The 19,463-nt window shown below is 40.9% G+C and overlaps 1 protein-coding gene across 1 annotated transcript; it reads left to right on the top strand.

Annotated features, from left to right (window-relative positions):
* The first annotated feature begins 4,668 nt into the window (after nt 1-4,668).
* HRH4 (histamine receptor H4) lies at nt 4,669-19,463 on the top strand. Its single transcript, XM_043444478.1, has 3 exons — nt 4,669-4,965; nt 13,953-14,116; nt 18,513-19,463. The coding sequence occupies exons 1-3, from the start codon at nt 4,725-4,727 to the stop codon at nt 19,311-19,313; spliced, it is 1,206 nt and encodes a 401-aa protein (XP_043300413.1). The 5' UTR covers nt 4,669-4,724; the 3' UTR covers nt 19,314-19,463.

Here is a 19,463-nt window from a genome sequence, read left to right as displayed (position 1 = left end):
TAACAAATTATATTGGGGTAGAATATATTAATACAAATTTCTTTATAATTTAATCATGCCATATAGAATATATGAAGTATTTTAATGTAAATTTTGAACATACAGTTTCATTTATAAAATACAAAAATGGGCATAATTAATTTATGATTATAAATGTCAAGACAGTTTTACCCACAGGGTTCACTGACTAGGTAAGGGAATTTTTGAGGTGCTTGTTTCTTTTTAAAAAATTTCTCCTTTATTTATTTAGGTCATGCCATGTGGGATCTTTGTTCCCTGACCAGGGATGGAATCCAAGACCCCTGCATTGGAAGCATGTAGTCTCAACCACTGGACCACCCAGTCTCAACCGCCAGGGAAGTTTCCAAGGTGCTTTATTTCCTGCCTGGGGTAGTAGTTCCAGGGGTATGTTCGATTTGTAAAAATTAATCAGTTACACATCTATGATATGTGTACTTTATACAGTTGTGATTTATGTGCTTTTCTTGTATATATCATACTTAAACAAAAAGTAATAAGACAAAATGAAACAAAATGCAGCCTTAGCCCCTAGCACCTTACTTCTATTTAGGGTAAACAAGAAAGAAAACTTCCATTTCTGTTGTTCTTCATTCCTCTGTATAGATTCCTGTTTCCATTTGGATCTATTTTCCTCTGCCTGAAGAACTTCCTTTCACATTTCTTGTAGTGCTAGTTTCCTGATGGTGAATCCTTTCAGCTTTTATACATCTGAAAAATTCTTTATTTCAACTTTTTTTTAAAAGTTATTTTTATTAGGTACAGAATTCTAAGTTGATTTTTCTTTTCAGCCCTTGAAAGATGTTGACTAGTATCTTCTTGCTTACATTGTTTCTGATGAGAAATCTGCTGCCATCCATGTATTTTTTTATTTTGTATGTAATTTTCCTCCTCTGGCTGCTTTTAAGACTTTTTCTTAAAACGCTGGTTTTTAAGGGTTTGATTTGATGTGCTTTGTGCAGTTTTCACCACGTTTCTTGTGTTTAAATTTCACTGCACTTCTTGGCTTATAGTTTTCATCAAATGATGAAAGCTTTTGGCCATGATTTCTGCAATTTTTTCCCTTATGTTCCCTCCTCTCTACTTTCCTGCAGGGACTTCTGTAGGTATACATTAAGTCACTTGAAGTTGTTCTATAGTGTAGTAAAGCTCTCTTAAATAAAAAAAAATTCTCTTTTATGTCCGTTTTTCACTTTGAGTAGTTTATATTGCTCTGTGTTCATGTTCATGATCCTTTCTTCTACAATTTCTGATCTTTCATTAATCCTTTCTAATGTATTTTTAGTTCATACATTTCAGTTTTCATTTCTAGAAGTTTCATTTGGGTCTTTTAAAAATATCTTTTTTATCTACGTGTTTAGTCACTCAGTCGTGTCTGACTCATTGAGACCCCATGGACTGTATCCCAGCAGACTCCTCTGTCCACGGGGATTCTCCAGGCAAGAATATTGGAGTGGGTTGCCGTGCCCTCCTCCAGGGTACCTTCCCAACCCAAGAATTGAACCGGGGTCTCCTGCATTGCAGATTCTTTCCAGGTGAGCTACCAAGGAAGCCCATTATATCTGTTATCAGTTTAGTCACTCAGTTGTGTCCGACTCTTTATGACCCCATGGACTGCAGCACAGCAGACTTCCCTGTCTATCACCAACTCCTGGAGCATGATCAAACTCATGTCCATTGAGTCGGTGGTGTCATCCAACCATCTCATCCTCTGTCATCCCCTTCTCTTCCTGCCTTCAATCTTTCCCAGCATCAGGGTCTTTTCAAATGAGTCAGTTGTTCGCATCGGATGGTCAAAGTGTTGGAGTTTCAGCATCAGTCCTTCCAATGAATATTCAGGGTTGATTTCCTATAGGATGGACTGGTTTGATCTCCTTGCAGTCCAAATGACTCTCAACAGTCTTCTCCAACACCACAGTTCAAAAGCATCAATTTTTTGGCACTTAGCTTTCTTTATAGTCCAACTCTCACATCCAAACATGACTACTGGAAAAACCATAGCTTTGACTAGATAGACCTTTGTCAATAAAGTAATGTTTCTGCTTTTTAATATGCTGTCTAGATTGGTCATAGCTTGTCTTCCAAGGAACAAGCATCTTTTAATTTCATGGCTGCAGTCACCATCTGCAGTGATTCTGGAGGCCAAGAAAATAAAGTCTGACACTGTTTCCATTGTTTCCCCATCTATTTGCCATGAAGTGATGGGACCAGATGTCATGATCTCAGTTTTCTGAATGTTTAATTTTAAGCCAGCTTTTTCACTCTCCTCTTTCACTTTCATCAAGAGGCTTTTTAGTTCCTCTTCACTTTCTGCCATAGGGGTGGTGTCACTTGCATATCTGAGGTTGTTGATATTTCTCCTGGCAATCTTGATTCCAGCTTGAGCTTCATCCAGCCTGGCATTTCGCATGATGTGCTCTGCATATAAGTTAAATAAGCAAGGTGACAACATATAGCCTTGATGGACTCCTTTCCCAATTTGGAACCAGTCTGTTGTTCCACATCTGGTTTTAACTGTTGCTTCTTGACCTGCATAAAGATTCCTCTGGAGGCAAATAAGGTGGTCTGGTATTCCCATCTCTTTCAGAATTTTCCACAGTTTGTTGTGATCCACAGAGTCAAAAGCTTTGGCATAGTCAATAAAGCAGAAATAGATGTTTTTCTGCAACTCTCTTGCTTTTTCGATGATCCAGCAGATGTTGGCAATTTGACCTCTGGTTCCTCTGCCTTTTCTAAAACCAGCTTGAACATCTGGAAGTTCATGGTTCATGTACTGCTGAAGCCTGGCTTGGAGAATTTTCAGCATTACTTTGCTAGTGTGTGAGATGAGTGTAATTACGTGGTAGTTTGAATATTCTTTGACATTGCTTTTCTTTGGGATTGGAATGAAAACTGACCTTTTATAATTCAGTGGCCGCTGCTGAGTTTGCCAAGTTTGCTGGTATATTGAGTGCAGCACTTTCACAGCATCGTCTTTTAAGATTTGAAATAGCTCAACTGGAATTCCATCACCTCCACTAGCTTTGTTCTTAGTGATGTTTCCTAAGGCTCATTTGACTTCACACTCCAGGATGTTTGGCTCTAGGTGAGTGATCACACCATTGTGGTTATCTGGGTCACAAAATCTTTTTTGTACAGTTCTTCTGTGTATTCTTGCCACCTCTTCTTAATATCTTCTGCTTCTGTTAGGCCCATACCATTTCTGTTCTTTATTGTACCCATCTTTGCATGAAATGTTCCCTTGGTATCTCTAATTTTCTTGAAGAGATCTCTATGGGGTTTGATTCTAAATGTGATTTCATCCCTCCTACTGTCTGGTTGGGGCTTCTCCTTTGCCCTTGGAAGTGGGATATCTTTTTTTGGTGGGATCCAACATTCTCCTGTCGATGGTTGTTCAGAGCTTAGTTGCAATTTTGGAGATTTCAGAGGAGAAGATGAGGGCACATCCTTCTACTCTGCCATCTTGTTTTTTAAAAATTGTATCTTATATATCTGTTTAAAAATATGGAATACAGCTAGAATAACTGCTTTAATGTCTTTGTATTTGTGTCAGTCATGGGTTTCACTGATTGATTTTTCTCTGCATTATGGGTGTTATTTGCCTGCTTCTTGGCATGTTTGATTATTCTTAATTGGATTTCAGATGGTATAAATTTTACCTTGTTGGGGACTGGATATTTTTATGTTCTACAAATACTCTTGAGCTCCTGTTAAGTCACTTGGAACTAGTTTGATCCTTTCAGGTTTTGCTTTTAAGATTTGTGAGGCAGGATCCTAGCAGTATTCAGTAAGGGGCTACCTATTTCTGACTACTGAGGCAAGACCTTTCTGAATATGGAATATTACTCAATGGCTTTTTGAGTAAATTACTCAGTTACTCATGAATTGAGATTTCGTGTCTAACTGGTGGGAACAATTTTGTAACTGGCTCCCTGTGACTCTTGGGTATTGTTAATCTTTTTCAGTGGTTCTTCTTCCTGTCTGAGAACATTTCCCCACACACTGTGCTGGTCAGTATCCTGGTGAATGCTTGAGGAGGGCCCTCTGCAGCTCCCTAGCACAGAGTTCTGTCTGGTACTGCCCAACTCAGCTTAACCTCCCTATCTCAGGGAATTTGCTGGGCTTCCTCTGGATACCCTTCTCTGCTCTGTGCCCTGGAAGATTTCTCAAGACAATGAGCTGGGGCAACTGCAGGACTTTCCTCACTTTCTCCTCTTCTCTCAGGGATTAATGTTCTTCATTGCCTGATGTCCAGTGCCTCAAAAACTACGGTTTCATATATTTTGTCCATTTTTTTCACTGTTTCAGCTGTGATGGTGAATTCAGCCCCGGATATTATATCTTGGTCTAAAGGGGACATTTAACTGGATTTATATCGTCTCATTTGAGTCCAGTTCCTTACCTATAGAGTGTATCAATTATATTTTATATAATATTGCTCTATTAATGGGAAATAGATGAGTTACACCAAAATGTTTAAGATAAGACCTTTCACTGTCTTTGGAAACACTTCTTCAGTGTCAGTTAAGAGGAAACTGTTACCACAAGTCTGCTTTTATCAAGAATCAGGAAGTACTATGAGATCAGCATTAGCCTTTCTTAAAATGTTGTTATGTGTAGGAGACTATATATTTTGGTGTCCGACTGGAAAAGACACTTGTCAGAATTGTCTTGCTGGCTTAGTTTGCTGTATTAAGTTTGATGTCATGTCTACTAATGGCACAAATTCTTCTCATGTGGTGCCATTTACTAATGACACAAATTCTTCTGCTAGTAATGACATAAATTCTTTTTCAAAAATTGCTTTAGCATTTTTAATGAGCTTACTAGCTTTTGCTATAATGCTAGGAAATGCTGTGGTCATTTTAGCTTTTGTGGTGGACAAAAATCTTAGACATCGAAGTAATTACTTTTTTCTTAACTTGGCCATTTCGGACTTCTTTGTTGGTAAGTTACATATCTTTATTTAAGATAATCTTTCTCGATTATAATTTATTTCTAAAAACATAAAATAAGCTTTTATTATTTCAAAGGACTGTATAAAATTGGGTACTATTAGAAATAAAAGCTTTAAGGATTGAAAGTCAGGGGAGGCTATATGGCACTCTATGGGAATGATATATATATATATAAATAAGGTTTGCAGGGGAATTTTCCTCTAAAAACAGTTTCTTTTTATGGAATAAAAATAAGTCCAGTATTGCTTTAATCTAAGAGTTATTTTTTTTTTCTGGAGCTATTTTCCTTGCATGTTTAGGCTTATAAGCATTCATTTTTAAGTAAGCATAGTTTCTTTAATATCACAGTGTTGGAGTTATAGGAAATGATGCATATACTGGTAATTGGCACAATCAGAAAATAGGATGTTCAGGTCAAATAGTATAGCTGATATTATTTTATGATATGCTATATCATAGCATGTTGTAAAGTACACCGAACACTGACCTACTTTGCATATGATATGGTATCATAGTGTCAAATAACTGTAAGATCATAGAAATCAAAGTAATCTTTCCTTGAAAATGTGTACTTCATAATTTCTTACTGCCTGATGATCATTTTTCACAATCCTTATAATAATGAGTGTATAGTTAAAGTCACTCAGTTGTGTCCGACTTTTCGTGACCCCATGGACTATACAGTCCATTCAATTCTCCAGTCCAGAATACTGGAGTGGGTAGCCTTTCCCTTTTCCAGGGGATCTTTCCAACTCAGGGATTGAACCCAGGCCTCCCACATTGCAGGTGAATTCTTAACAAGCTGAGCCACCAAGGAAGCGCATATCCTTGCAATAATAAGTAAATATGCAGAAGTGTCTACTGCTGATATTGTCTTATAGGACCTCCTAGTTAATTTGTTATTGTGTATAGCTACATAATTATGTTATGTTATGTTAAAATGAAGCAAAACTAACACAACACTTAAGTTTAGTGCCTGGAACATAGTGATTGCTCAACTTGTGTTAGTCTTTTCACTCTTGATTTCTCTGCAGACAAATGTCAACTCAAACCAAGTTCACAAATGCTAGTAGAGTGCCTACCATGCATAAGTACTGTTAAGTATCAAGTACAATTAGATGGTGAGGAGAGATAGACAGGACTAGGTTAATCTGTTTCTTTAATAAGCCTTCGAATAGTAGAGTAGTTAAGAGAAGTTCAGAAACAACTAACAGGACAAATTGATATGAGAACCTACAAAGACCTACCAGTGTTATAGGCACTCAGAGGCGGGGCGGTGGCAGGGTGCGGGGATGGGGTGGGAAGGGGTACACATTTTGTTAGGGGGTAGTGGCCTCCAAAATGAACTTTAGGGGATGGGAAGAATTTCCATAGGCAGAGATGGAGAGGGCAGAGAATTCCAAGAATCAACAGAGATATGCAGATAGAAAATCATTGCATGTACCTTCCTAAGTGTGAGCTCCAGGCTGGCTTGTGTGCAAATGGGCTGTATGAGAACAGCAAAGGGTGAAGATGGAATAGTTGGAATCTATACAATGAAGGCCCTTGAATACTAGTGTGAGTCTGGATTGGAGCTTATTCAGAAGGCAATGAGACATTTAACTGAGTGACTGGGTTGAAGCTTCACATTAGAAGCATCAGAAGAGATGTAGGAGGTGGGAGAAGCTGGAGCAGGGGGTGGCTTGGTTTCCGAGAATCCTGCAGTGACCTTGGCAGAAATCAGCAGTGAGGCTCTGAGCAAGGGTCAGTTCAGTCACTTCAGTTCAGTTTAGTTCAGTCTCTCAGTCGTGTCCGACTCTTTGTGACCCCATGAACTGCAGGACACCAGGCCTGCCTGTCAATCACCAACTCCCAGAGTCCACCCAAACCCATGTCCATCGAGTCAGTGATGCCATCCAACCATCTCATCCTCTGTTGTCGCCTTCTCCTCCTGCCCTCAATCTTTCCCAGCATCAGGGTGTTTTCCAATGAGTCAGCTCTTCGCATCTGGTGGCCAAAGTATCGCAGCTTCAGCTTCAACATCAGTCCTTCCAATGAACACCCAGGACTGATCTCCTTTAGGATGGACTGTTTGGATCTCCTTGCAGTCCAAGGGACTCTCAAGAGTCTTCTCCAACACCACAGTTCAAAAGCATCAACTCCTCGGCACTCAGTTTTCTTTATAGTCCAACTCTCACATCCATACATGACCACTGGAAAAACTATAGCCTTGACTAGACGGACCTTTGTTGACAAAGTGATGTCTCTGCTTTTTAATATGCTGTTTAGGTTGGTCATAACTTTCCTTCCAAGGAGTAAGCATCTTTTAATTTCATGGCTGCAATCACCATCTGCAGTGATTTTGGAGCCCCCCAAAATAAAGTCTGACACTGTTCCCACTGTTTCCCCATCTATTTGCCATGAAGTGATGGGACAGGATGCCATGATCTTAGGTTTCTGAGGGTTGAGCTTTAAGCCAACTTTTTCACTCTCCTCTTTCACTTTCATCAAGAGGCCCTTTAGTTCTTCTTCACTTTCTGCCGTAAGGGTGGTGCAGTCTGCACATCTGAGGTTATTGGTGTTTGTCCTGGCAATCTTGATTCCAGCTTGTGCTTTTTCCAGCCCAGCGTTTCTCATGATGTACTCTGCATAGAAGTTAAATAAGCAGGGTGACAATATAAAGCCTTGACGTACTCCTTTTCCTATTTGAACCAGTCTGTTGTTCCATGTCCAGTTCTAACTGTTGCTTCCTGACCTGTATACAGGTTTCTCAAGAGGCAGGTCAGGTGGTCTGGTATTCCCATCTCTTTCAGAATTTTCCACAGTTTAATGTGATCCACACAGTCAAAGGCTTTGGCATAGTCAATAAAGCAGAAATAGATGTTTTTCTGCAACTCTCTTGCTTTTTCAATGATCCAGCAGATGTTGGCAATTTGATCTCTGGTTCCTCTGCCTTTTCTAAAACCAGCTTGAACATCTGGAAGTTCATGGTTCATGTATTGCCGAAGTCTGGCTTGGAGAATTTTCAACATTACTTTGCTAGTGTGTGAGATGAGTGCAATTGTGAGATAGTTTGAACATTCTTTGGCATTGCCTTTCTTTGGGATTGGAATGAAAACTGAGCTTTTCCAGTCCTGTGGCCACTGCTGAATATTCCAAATTTGCTGACATATTGAGTGCATCACTTTCACAGAATCACCTTTCAGGATTTGAAATAGCTCAACTGGAATTCCATCACCTCCACTAGCTTTGTTTGTAGTGTTGCTTAGTCATGTCCAACTCTTTGTGACCCCATGGACTGCAGCATGCCAGGCTTTTCTGTCCATCACCAACTCCTGGAGCTTGCTCAAACAAATATACATCGAGTCAGTGATACCATCCAACCATCTTATCCTCTGTTGTTCCCTTCTCCTCCTGCCTTCAGTCTTTCCCAGCATCAGGGTCTTTTCCAAGGAGTCAGTTCTTCGCATCAGGTGGCCAAAGTATTGGAGTTTCAGCATCAGTCCTTCCAATGAATATTCAGGGTTGATTTCCTTTAGGATTGACTCATTTGATCTCCATGCAGTCCAAGAGACTCAGAAGAGCTTTCTCCAAAATCACAGTTCAAAAGCATCAATTCTTCGGCGCTCAGTTTTCTTTATAGTCCAACTCTCACATCCATACATGACTACTAGATAAACCATAGCCTTGACTAGACAGAAATTTGCTGATGAGGGTAAGAGTGGAAATAAGTTCAGGAGGCAAAGATGCAATCGGGATGGGGTTGTCAGGCAGGAGAAAGATGTGTTAAAGACTGAGTTCTGGGGACAAGAGAAGTATGACATTCCTCAGAGAAATAGGGAGCATTTGAGAAAGCAGTTTATGCTTCTGATATTGCAATGATAAAAGTTTTGGAGGAAATTTCTAGTGGGAAAGATTGACTTAGGAATCCAGGTATAGAAATGACAGGATCACAGAAAAAAGTGGAGAACTAATATAGAAGCATTAAAAACATGCAGCAATCTCGGTTTTCTCCTCAGTTCTGCCCCTCCAGGTAACCAACACTAACAACTTGATATAGATCCTTCCACTTCAGTCTCTTTGCTCACGTGTGCATGGGTGTATATGCTCAGTTGCTCAGTCACATCCGACTCTTTGTGACCCTATGGACTGTAGCCGGCTAGACTCCTCTGTTCCATGGGATTTTTCCAGGCAAGAATACTGGAGTGGGTTTCCATTTTCTTCTCCAGGGGTTCTTCCTGACCCAGGGATTGAATCTAAGACTCCTGCATTGACAGGTGGGTTCTTCACTGCTGAGCCACCAGAGAAGCCCTTTATGCTCACATAAACAGATAATATACAGATAAATACACGAGTATATTTATGTGAACAGAGAATATTCTATTATAAATATATGTATCTCTCTTCTTCTTCACAGAACTGTACAATTTTTAGATGATACTCAACATTTAAAATGGATGATGTATTTTGACTATTCCAAAAGAAGTAAGGACTTGTATACCTCATGGTCAGAAGGGATGGGGTAAAAATATATCCAAGGGAGAGAGACTGAGGCCTGAAGCTTTGAATGAAGATGGTTCTAGACGAGAACAGAGTGCCTCTGTATAAGGCCCAGGGTCAACGTCATGGGAGGCCCACCAGCGTGGTCTTGAGAAAGACCATCTGTGGTTCCTCTTTGAGAAATGTCCCTGCAGATGTGATGACTTAGCAGTCCTGGTGGTCCTCCTCTACTGTCAGGTGGATGGAAAAAGAAATGGTTTTGCTCCCAATGACAGCAGCTGGACACAGGCCAGAATCTCTCTTAATCAGCCGGTCTCATCCTTCACATTTTCCCTGCCGCCTGCCAGCTTCATCCAGAGGTCCACTGATCTAATGCAATATTCACCACAACCGCACAGGGCTTGGCAGAGTCTTCGAGAGCATTTTGTAACAAGATTTGAGTTCTGTGTCAATGCTGTTCTTTCTCCTTTGCCATGCTTGGAAGTGTGTCTTTTTAGCTCTGAGCCTGTAGGACCTCATGGTGGTGGTGGTGGGCCAAGATGGGCCTTGTGAGAGATTTTCTGTAGCTATAAGACAGCAATTCTTCATATTTAGGGTCATGAGATCCAGAGCTCCACATCCATGTGGTGATGCCACTGTTAGAGCATCACGTGCTCCGTATGGTGGGCTTTCTGGCTGAATGTCCTCTTGTCACAGGGTTCTGAACTGGCCTCCTATAGAAGCAATTTCTTAAAATTTGTGGCACCTGCACAACTTCCTAGGTTGAATTTAGTTGAAAAGGAAAGATTTATTGAGGAAAAATTCTGGTATCAGGTGCATTAGCTTATCTCATCTATATATTATTCCAGAAAAATATTATTTATATCTATACTGATACCTATAAAATTGGTATCACATGACCAATGCTTCCATCTGTGGGTAGCTTTTTCATATCTACATTTGTCTGGGTATGTATGGCCTACATAAGCACATGATGGATGATCCAGACAGGATCTTCAAGGGCAAAAGGTTGCTGTTGGTGACAGGGTCTGAAACACATTTTCAGGATGGCAAAGTGTATCTTTAGTACAAGTATAACTCAGAAGTATTGTGGGTTCAGTTCCAGACTGCTGCAATAAAGCAAAAATCAAAATAAGAGTCGCATGAATTTTTTGGTTTCTCAGTGCATGTAAAAGGTATAGCTGCAGTCTACTAAGTGCGCAGTAACATTATGTCTAAGAAAACAATGTACACACCTTAATTTAAAAATATTCTATGGTAAAAAATGCTAACCATTTTCCAAGCCTTAATGGAGTCATAATCTTTTTGCTCACGGGAAGGTCTTGCCTTGATGTTGATGGATGCTGCCTGATCAGGGTGGTGGATGCTGAAAGCTGGGCTGCCTGTGGCAATTTCCTAAAATGGGACAACACTGAAATTTGCCACATTTGTTGGCTCTTCCTTTCACTTGAATACTTACAGGTTATTCTAGAATTATTAATCAGCTTAATTGCAATATTGTTGTCTCCTGGAATAGGGAAACCTGAGGAGACAAGGAAACAGCAGGCTGGTGGAGCAGTCAGAACACACACAACATTTATGAAGTTCACTGAATTATTTGGGCAAAGTTCGTTGAGCTCCAAAACAATTAAAACAGTAACATCAAAGATCACCACAGCAAATATAATAATAAAAAAATAAAAATATTGTGAGAAGTAGCAAATGTGACACAGAGACGCAAAGGGAGCAAAGGCTATTGGAAGAAATACCGCTGACAGACTTGGCTTGATGCAGGGTTGCAGTGAACTTTCCATTTGTAATAAATGCAGTATCCGTGAAGTTCAATAAAGCGAAGCACAACAGAGTGAAGTATGCTGGTACCTTGAGACCTCAGATCCAGACTCTTCTCTTTCCTTCTGTGTTAGTCGACTCGGGTTGCCCCAACAGAATAACCACAGTCTGACTGACTTTATAGCAGTTTACTTTCTCAGAGCTCTGGTGGCTAGGACATCCCAGGTGCCAGCTGATTTGGTGTCTGGTGAGGGCTCTCCTCCTGGCCTGTAGATGGCTGCCATCTTGCTTCATCCTCTGGCCTTGAGAGACAGCAAGCGAGCTTCCTGGTGTTTCTTCTTCTGAGGACACTAAGCCTGTTGGATTAGGGCTCTACCCGTACAACCTAATTTACCTTTAATTACCTCCTTATAGGCCCTATCACTCTGGGGATTCTGGCTTCAATATGTGAATTTTGGGAGAGGGAGACACAAACATTCAATCCATAATACCCTCAATACAATCACTGCTATCCACACACTGTTCTGTTTGTCCAAAGAATTCACTAGGGTTTTTAGTACCCCTGCTACCTTTTGACTGTCATTTTCTCATGGAAGATGCAGGTTTTTTTTTTTTAAGTTTATTTTTAATTGGAGGATAATTGCTTTACAATATTGTGTTGGAGACACAGGTTCGATCCCTGGGTCGGGAAGATCCTCTGGAGAAGGAAATGGCAACCCACTCCAGTACTCTTGCCTGGAAAATCCCATGGACAGAGGAGTGTGGTAGGCTAGAGTCCATGGGGTCGCAAAGAGTCGGATATGACTGACTTCACTTTCACTTTTCTGCCATATATCAATATGAATCAGTCATAGTTATACATATGTCCCCTCCTCTTGAATCTCCCTCCCACTTCCCACAAGATGCAACTTCTTAACTGGGTTCAGAAAGAAGGGGCTATTCAGTATTGACAGCAATTTTTAATGAAACTAGACTTCCCCATTTTCATCTATTCATTCATCTGATACTGATTTATTTTGAACCAGGTACCTTTTTAGGTGCTGGGGATATATCAGGGAAAATACAGTAAAAAAAAAAAAAAAAAATCCCTGCCCTCACGGTGCTTGTATTTTTTCTGGGAACATGGGTGGGGAGAGAGACAATAAACAATATAAATAAATAAATAAATAAAAGTACACAACATTTTAGAGGATGATCATTTGCTACTGAGAAAAACATAGCGGGGAGGAAGTATGTTAGAGGTAGAGGATACAATGTAAACCTCAGGGTTAGGGCTCAGTGAGGAAGATTCATTTGAGTAAACAAAAGGAGCCTTCTTGGAGGGAAGTGTGCTGCATGCCAGGACACCCTTGCAAGGATCTGAGAGTGTGGGTGTGGGTGTGGGTGTGGTGTATTTGAGGTCAGATAGGGTGAAGAGATATCACTCTGCCAACTAAGGTCCATACAGTCAAAGCTATGTTTTTTCCAGTAGTCATGTATGGATGTGAGAGTTGGACCATGAACTGAGTGCCAAAGAATTGATGCTTTTGAATTGTGGTGTTGGGAAGACTTTTGAGAGTCTCTGGGACCTAAAGAAGATCAAACCAGTCAGTACTAAAGAAAATCAACCCTGAATAGTCACTGGAAGGGCTGATGCTGAAGCTGAAGCGCCAATACTTTGGCCACCTGATGTGAAGAGCCAACTCTTTGGAAAAGACCCTGATGCTGGGAAAGATGGAAGGCAAAAGGAGAAGGGGGCAGCAGAGGATGAGACAGCTGGATAGCATCACTGACTCAATGGACATGAATTAAAGCAAACTCTGGGAGATAGTGGAGGACACAGGAGCCTGGCTTGCTGCAGTTCATTGGGTTGCAAAGAGTCAGACATGACTTAGTGACTGAACAACAACAAGGGTGAAGAGGAGTGAGCCAGGAGTGGAGGGAGTAGCAGAAGGCTTTTTCTCTCACACTGTCTCTACCTTACAGAGCTTCTATGACAGTTAGAGGAGATGATATATGTAAAGCACACAGGACAGTGTCTGGCATATGGTAACTGTACAATACCTATTAGCTGTTATTAATTTATTTGAGTTAAATGTGTGAGCCATTAGTCAACTCTAGATGTTGTGAAAAATACAAAGATCGACTTCCAACACGGTCCCAATCTTAACACGTGACAATGTTATAAAGTAGGATGTGTCTGTACGCGAGAGAGGGAGAGATGACTGAGGTGCCAGGAAAGGGCAGGTGACAAAGGGTCACTTCTACCCAGGAAGTTCCAGTGAAGACGGCAAGAAAGATATCACTTTTTTACACTATGTGAAGAATGAGAACGAGTTAAATAAGGAGAGATATTCTAGGAAGAAGAACGTTCTTGGCAAAAGCAGAGATGTGGCAATGTGAGATGTCTTTAGGGGAAGGGTGGCCCATCCTGTCTGGGTCGGATCATGAACACAAAAGATGATGTGTGCTGTATATGGCTGGAAATACATGTTGGGACCCGAACTGAATTTGGAAAGTAATAAGGAGCCATTGAAGGTAAGATGTTTGTGACAGCTATTTTTAAAATGGTATTTAAAGAACGTGTAGGAGATCAGTGCTGAATTTGTTGATGAAATACCATGAATTTCTAAATTATAATCAAGCAGTTTTTGGTCAGTTCAGATAGTTCATTGTGTCGTGTTTGCGTCTCTTCGTATTCATTGATATGTGCTATATTTTTCAACCTTCATTTTTCCCCCCATGCAGGTGTGATCTCCATTCCTTTGTTCATCCCTCACAAGCTCTTCAAGTGGCAGTTTGAAAATAAGATTTGTGTCTTTTGGCTCACTACTGACTACCTTTTGTGTACAGCATCTGTGTATAACATTGTACTCATCAGCTATGATCGATACCAGTCAGTCTCGAATGCTGTAAGTCAAAACATTAATTTATCCTCCTTAGAAGATTATATATTTGAAAATTTTATAAATTTTGGGTCCCTAAGCAAAAATTTTTGTTTGTTTGTTTAATTGACCAACCTTAGAGAAGCCTGATTACCCTTTTGTTGGCACTAAGTTCTCATTGGCTGTTACTGAACACTTCCTGTGTGTTTGGTTAAGTCACTCCCCTGCATCCAATGAAGATGGGAAAATGTCCAACAGAATCCAAGTCAAGTTGTGAGAAGTGGTAAACTGAGTCTGTAGTTGGTTGGATATGCATGAGTCTCACAGTGGGTTTATCTGTTCAACTCCTTAGAAAACTTGAGACCTGAATGCTTTCTTCAGGATTGAACGTGGTGGGCAGGTAGAAAGACTCCCAGACTTCTGAAGGTCATGAGAAAATTAATTTTGAATGACCAGAGGAAAAAACAGTGTACAGGGAAGCCACAGGTTATAACAGTGGAACTAACCAGTGCCAGTTTAGGACCCATGCCAAGCAAGTCTGAACTAACCAAGATCCGGAATCGTCTCATCAATTAGTTCACGACAGTTCTTAAGCAAGGTAAATTTATCAGCAACAAAGGAGAGAATAAGATTGATGTTAGTAAGGCTGGGGGATGGGTGGAGGCCACAGAAATAATGGGACAGTGATCTGAAGAGTCTGAGACCTTGATGGGAAACTTCCTTCACTCCTGAGTCCCAGGGACCTAAATGTGTGGGGAATGATCGTGTGACAGGGATTTTGTTAAGGACTGGGATACAGAACTGAATCTTCAGTCTTTTTTTTTTTTTTTTTTTTTGAGGAATATAACAGTCTTATGTGGAAATGGATCCATAAACAAAGGGACCAAGTGTGGTGCTGGAGGCATTGAGAGGACAGGGACAGCTCTGTCCTGAGAGAGCTGTGCATCTTGGAGGTAGACAGGACTGGCAGGGTGCATTGGATAAGGATAGGATAAAACTCCATTACAAAGAGATTTCAAAATGCTGAGACTCAGACTGTAAGACAGAAGTTAATTTTTCTCTCATAGAACAGTTCAGGAAGATTAGAAGGCTCTGCTCCAGGAACTCACCCAAGGACCCACGCTCTGTACCCTCTAGAGCAGGCACTTATGGCCTCTGTTTCAGTTGCTCAAATAAAACTTAATCATGCAAATAGTTGGTGGGACACACGTGCTCCATAGACAGCCATCCTAAGTCATTAACCTCCTTGGCATGCTCAAAGTCAAGTTGTTGTCACTTCAGGTTTCAGAAAAGAAGGGCAGAAGGCAGAAGTCCAGGGCAAAGGATTTTCTTTTAACCAAGTAGTGCAGAAGCACACAATCATTTCCACTCACCTTTCACTGGTGAAATGTAGTCACATGGTCTTACCTTATTGTAAGGGAAGCCGGGAAATGTATTCTCTAGCTGAGCTGCCGTATGGCAAGGAAGAAGTAGAGGATGGGATGTGGTGGGACAGCCAGACACTTGACATTGAGTACTTCACTGGCACCAGAGTCCACAGCAGTTTGTACTGGACGAACTTTGGAGAGAGTACAATTGAGTTTGGATTAGCAATCCAGAAGCCTATAATCTCACATTTTTCAAACTGCAGGTAGTAACTCATTATTGAGTCATGAAGTCAGTGTAGTGGCCTGTTATGTCACTTTTCTTAGAATGAAAAAACATGAAAGGAAGTAGAACAGAACTTACAAATTAGAGTAAATCAGAGTACCCTGTGTATAATAAAGGTAAGAACTGTTTTATGAGTACTTCTGTCAGTATCCTTGATTAGAGTTTAAAATGCATTTCTTACTTTAGGTTACAGTCAAATGTTTGAAAAGCAGTGCTTTAGTTAATTATCTTTCCCATTTGTACTTTAAACATTCCCTTTCCTTCTGGGTTTTCTTTTTTAATCTCAAGTGAGTGTTCCTAGTTAGTGTTCACTGGGACATTTCTTCACTGCAGGCTCAAGCTCTTGAGTGAACCTCAGGTTTGTGTAAAGGAAAGGGACGGCTTTCCCAGTTAGAAAAAAGGCTTAGATGTTACAGAGGGCTGAGGAGTGATGACCAGAGAGAAAAATGGATGGGTTTATTTCTTGGTCTTGCGCTGAGAAACTCCCCGACAATGCAGGCTGTAAACTTGCTGAGGGCCAGGTCAGCTGGCTCCGGGCCCCCAGCACACAGCAGAGTCACGTGTAACGGGTGCTAAACGCAGCGGTGTGTGAATGCTCACAGGGGTGTGCAGGCACCAGCACCTCTGTTGGCTGAGTTCCAACACAGCTGTAGGAAGCCAGGAGGAAGCCTTCAAAGACCAGAGGAGCGCCTAGGAAGTGATCATGGGGAACAGAGCCCTTGCTGTAGCGGGAAGTCAAGAAGACAGTGTAACAGGTCAGGGTGACAGGTGGGGCTTGAGAAATGGAAATCTGACAATAACTGGGGAAAGGAAGACTTGATGCAAATGGCCATGCCTGACTAGCACTTAGAATGGCCCTGCAATCCCATCTCATTATTAACACCAGCATGTCCCAGGGGCTGCTCTGCCTCACAAAAGAAACCTAACTGACAGAATGTTTGGATGTCTTATGGAAGTGGGGAAGGAAGCAGGGTAAGAGGAGACATCCTGAATAATGGACATATTCTATAGAAGGTGAGAAGTGGGCCATGGATGAATTTCAGGGAGGCATGGGCCTGGATTCAAGCAATTTTGAACTGACATCTGTTTAAAATGCTACCCAGAGGTGAAGGAAGAGATTGGCATCATCATCTCAATTCCCTTGGATGTCTGTTATCCCATTTGACCTTATACATAACAGAAAAGAGATCACTTTCCAGTGTATTGTACCATATCATTACAAAGGCTGAACAAAGCAATTAAAAAACTAAATGCAGTTTTATGACCATCTGGGTATTGTTACTATCTTCATAATCATTAGACTTAAGTGCAAGTATTAATTAGTGGTATGAGAAGCAGAAGGCAAAAAGATGTACTGTACATGAGAGCTTGTGGTTAGCACCATATACATTTTAGGTTCGCCTCAGAAATACCAGTAATTTGGAAAAAGGGTTAAAAAAAAAGAGGGAAAAACCCACTGCCCTGATTTTTTTAAAAAAGTAACTTAAAAATTTTAAACAAGCCTCCTTTTACCTCTAGCCCGTTGGTGAGCCCTCTTCAGCACATACAAGCCATTAAAGAAAGACAGTGCTTGGCACTCTTATACCCTTGTAATAAAAATGAGAACATACTTCAGAACAAGACTTAAAAACTCAGAGAAAATGGTACTTGAAAGATGGTGAAAAGGGACGTGTGTTCCCACTTTATGGGTAAATCATTTCCTTTTCCTTGAGCATAAGCAGAGAAACATGGAACATGGTTGGAAGAAATCTTACTGATCTGAAAGGGGTTTGGAGAGATTGCTCCAAGTCCCCTTAGAAAAGTCTTGGGTCACATGGTTACCCCTAATACAGGTAGTTGGCATCTTAGATTTCTTATAGAAGATATTCTTCAAGACTTTAGAATCGATCAAGGTCCTGGGATCTGAGAGCAATCCTCCCCCACAGAATCTCATTTTTCCTTATAGAAGCTTGTCCCTGTGCTCAAGTGGGCTTAGAATATTCTTCACTCCTAAAAAAGACCATGGCATGAACCATAGCCACATCTCCCTAAGTGGCTGGCCACCATTGCTTCAGTACCATTTTTGCTGCGTGTATAACATTTGTAGAAAGAAATGTTAGGTTCTGCTCAGTAACACTGTAATCTCTCCCTACAGCTGATTTAACTCTCTTTTTGTGCATCATCCTGTGGGGGGAATGTAAGAGCTCTTTCCTTTTTGATCCCACCTTGAAGGCTCAGCATGAACTGCAGAATAGATTCTTTCAAACTTTTTTTACTGTGACTTCAGCGATAAATGCATTTTACACTGTGATTCGGTATGCACATTTCTTTCTCTCTATGTATATCTATTAATGTTTTCCCAAAGCAAAAGTTTCATCAAACAATACATATCCTTATGATGTGTGATGCATTCTGACATTGATTATTCCAATTTGTTAAAAATGCTGCTCACGACCCAGCTGGCAGGTTAAAAACGCTGTGAACATGTTCCCTCAATTTCAGTTAACAGTTCAGATTAGTGTCTGTGGACTAGGAAAAATTGTGTTCTTCTTTTAGATATTAACCTTGACATTTTCCATAGTGTCAGACGTTTAACCTTAAACTGTTAAGAAAGTCTACATCTTGGCCCAGGGTTCACCAAAATCAGGCCCTCTGCCCCGGCCCAATCACATTACCCAGATTCAGTGACCACTTGCTCTGTGCACATCATGGAAACTCCTGAGGGCTGACGGTAAGCTTTGTGCAATCAACATGTGCTCATTGTAGTAAAAATAATTTATTTGGTTTCTTTTAGGTATCTTACAGAGCTCAACATACTGGGACCTTGAAGACTGTGGCTCTGATGGTGGCCGTCTGGGTGGTGGCCTTCTTAGTGCATGGGCCAATACTAGTTTCAGAGGTTAGGAAGGAATTGCAGGGGGATTGTGAACCTAAATTCCTTACACAATCGCATATCCTTGCCCTTACGTTAATCTTCGAATTCCTGATCCCAGTCTTGCTAGTGGCTTATTTCAACATGTATATTTATTGGAGCCTATGGAAGCGTGGTCATCTCAGTAGGGGGCATTCTGGATTCATTTCTGTCCCTTCCAGTAGCAGCGGACGCTCATTCAGGAATGGACTGTTTTCGAGGCCATCTCTTTCCAACCTGGAGCAATCAGCAGCATCCCTTCGTTCTGAGAAATCAGGAAGAAAGAGCAGCCTCTTGTCTTCCGTAAGAGCCCAGATGAATAGTTTAACTGCTTCCAAAACGAGCTCTCTCTCTCATTCAGATTCCCTAACTCTTCACCAAAGGGAACACCTTGAGCTGCGCAGAGGCAAGAAACTAGCCAAGTCACTGGCCATTCTTTTGGGTGTTTTTGCTATTTGCTGGGCTCCCTACTCTCTGTTCACAATTATTCGTTCATGTCATGGCACACACTCAGATCTTGAAAACGCTGTGTACGACTTCACATTTTGGCTTCAGTGGTTCAATTCCTTTGTCAATCCTTTTTTGTATCCCCTGTGTCACAAGCGTTTTCAGAAGGCCTTTTTGAAATTATTTCGTGTGAAAAAGCAGACCATACCATCACAGAATCGGTCAACATCTTCTTAAAGATAATCATTTTGCTTATGTAAATCTCAGTCTTGTTCTCACTTAAATGAGTCTGGCTTTCATCTTGCCCTTTCCACTCTACTGAAAAAGTCCATAAAATTGTAACACTTGAAAACTTAAACAAACAAATAAAAAAACCCCTGGAACCTA

Source organism: Cervus canadensis, chromosome 23 (assembly GCF_019320065.1).
Source record: "Cervus canadensis isolate Bull #8, Minnesota chromosome 23, ASM1932006v1, whole genome shotgun sequence".
Classification (NCBI taxonomy): Eukaryota; Metazoa; Chordata; class Mammalia; order Artiodactyla; family Cervidae; genus Cervus; species Cervus canadensis.
Note: the sequence above shows the minus strand (reverse complement) of the source record. Positions and strands in the feature narration are given on the sequence as shown.

What these genes read in the sequence shown, in the direction of transcription:
- HRH4 (XM_043444478.1), top strand. Translation starts at nt 4,725, where the DNA reads ATGTCTACTAATGGCACAAATTCTTCTCATGTGGTGCCATTTACTAAT. An exon ending in CATTTCGGACTTCTTTGTTG is followed by an intron (nt 4,966 to 13,952) that starts GTAAGTTACATA and finishes CCCCCCATGCAG; the next exon opens with GTGTGATCTCCATTCCTTTG. An exon ending in ACCAGTCAGTCTCGAATGCT is followed by an intron (nt 14,117 to 18,512) that starts GTAAGTCAAAAC and finishes GGTTTCTTTTAG; the next exon opens with GTATCTTACAGAGCTCAACA.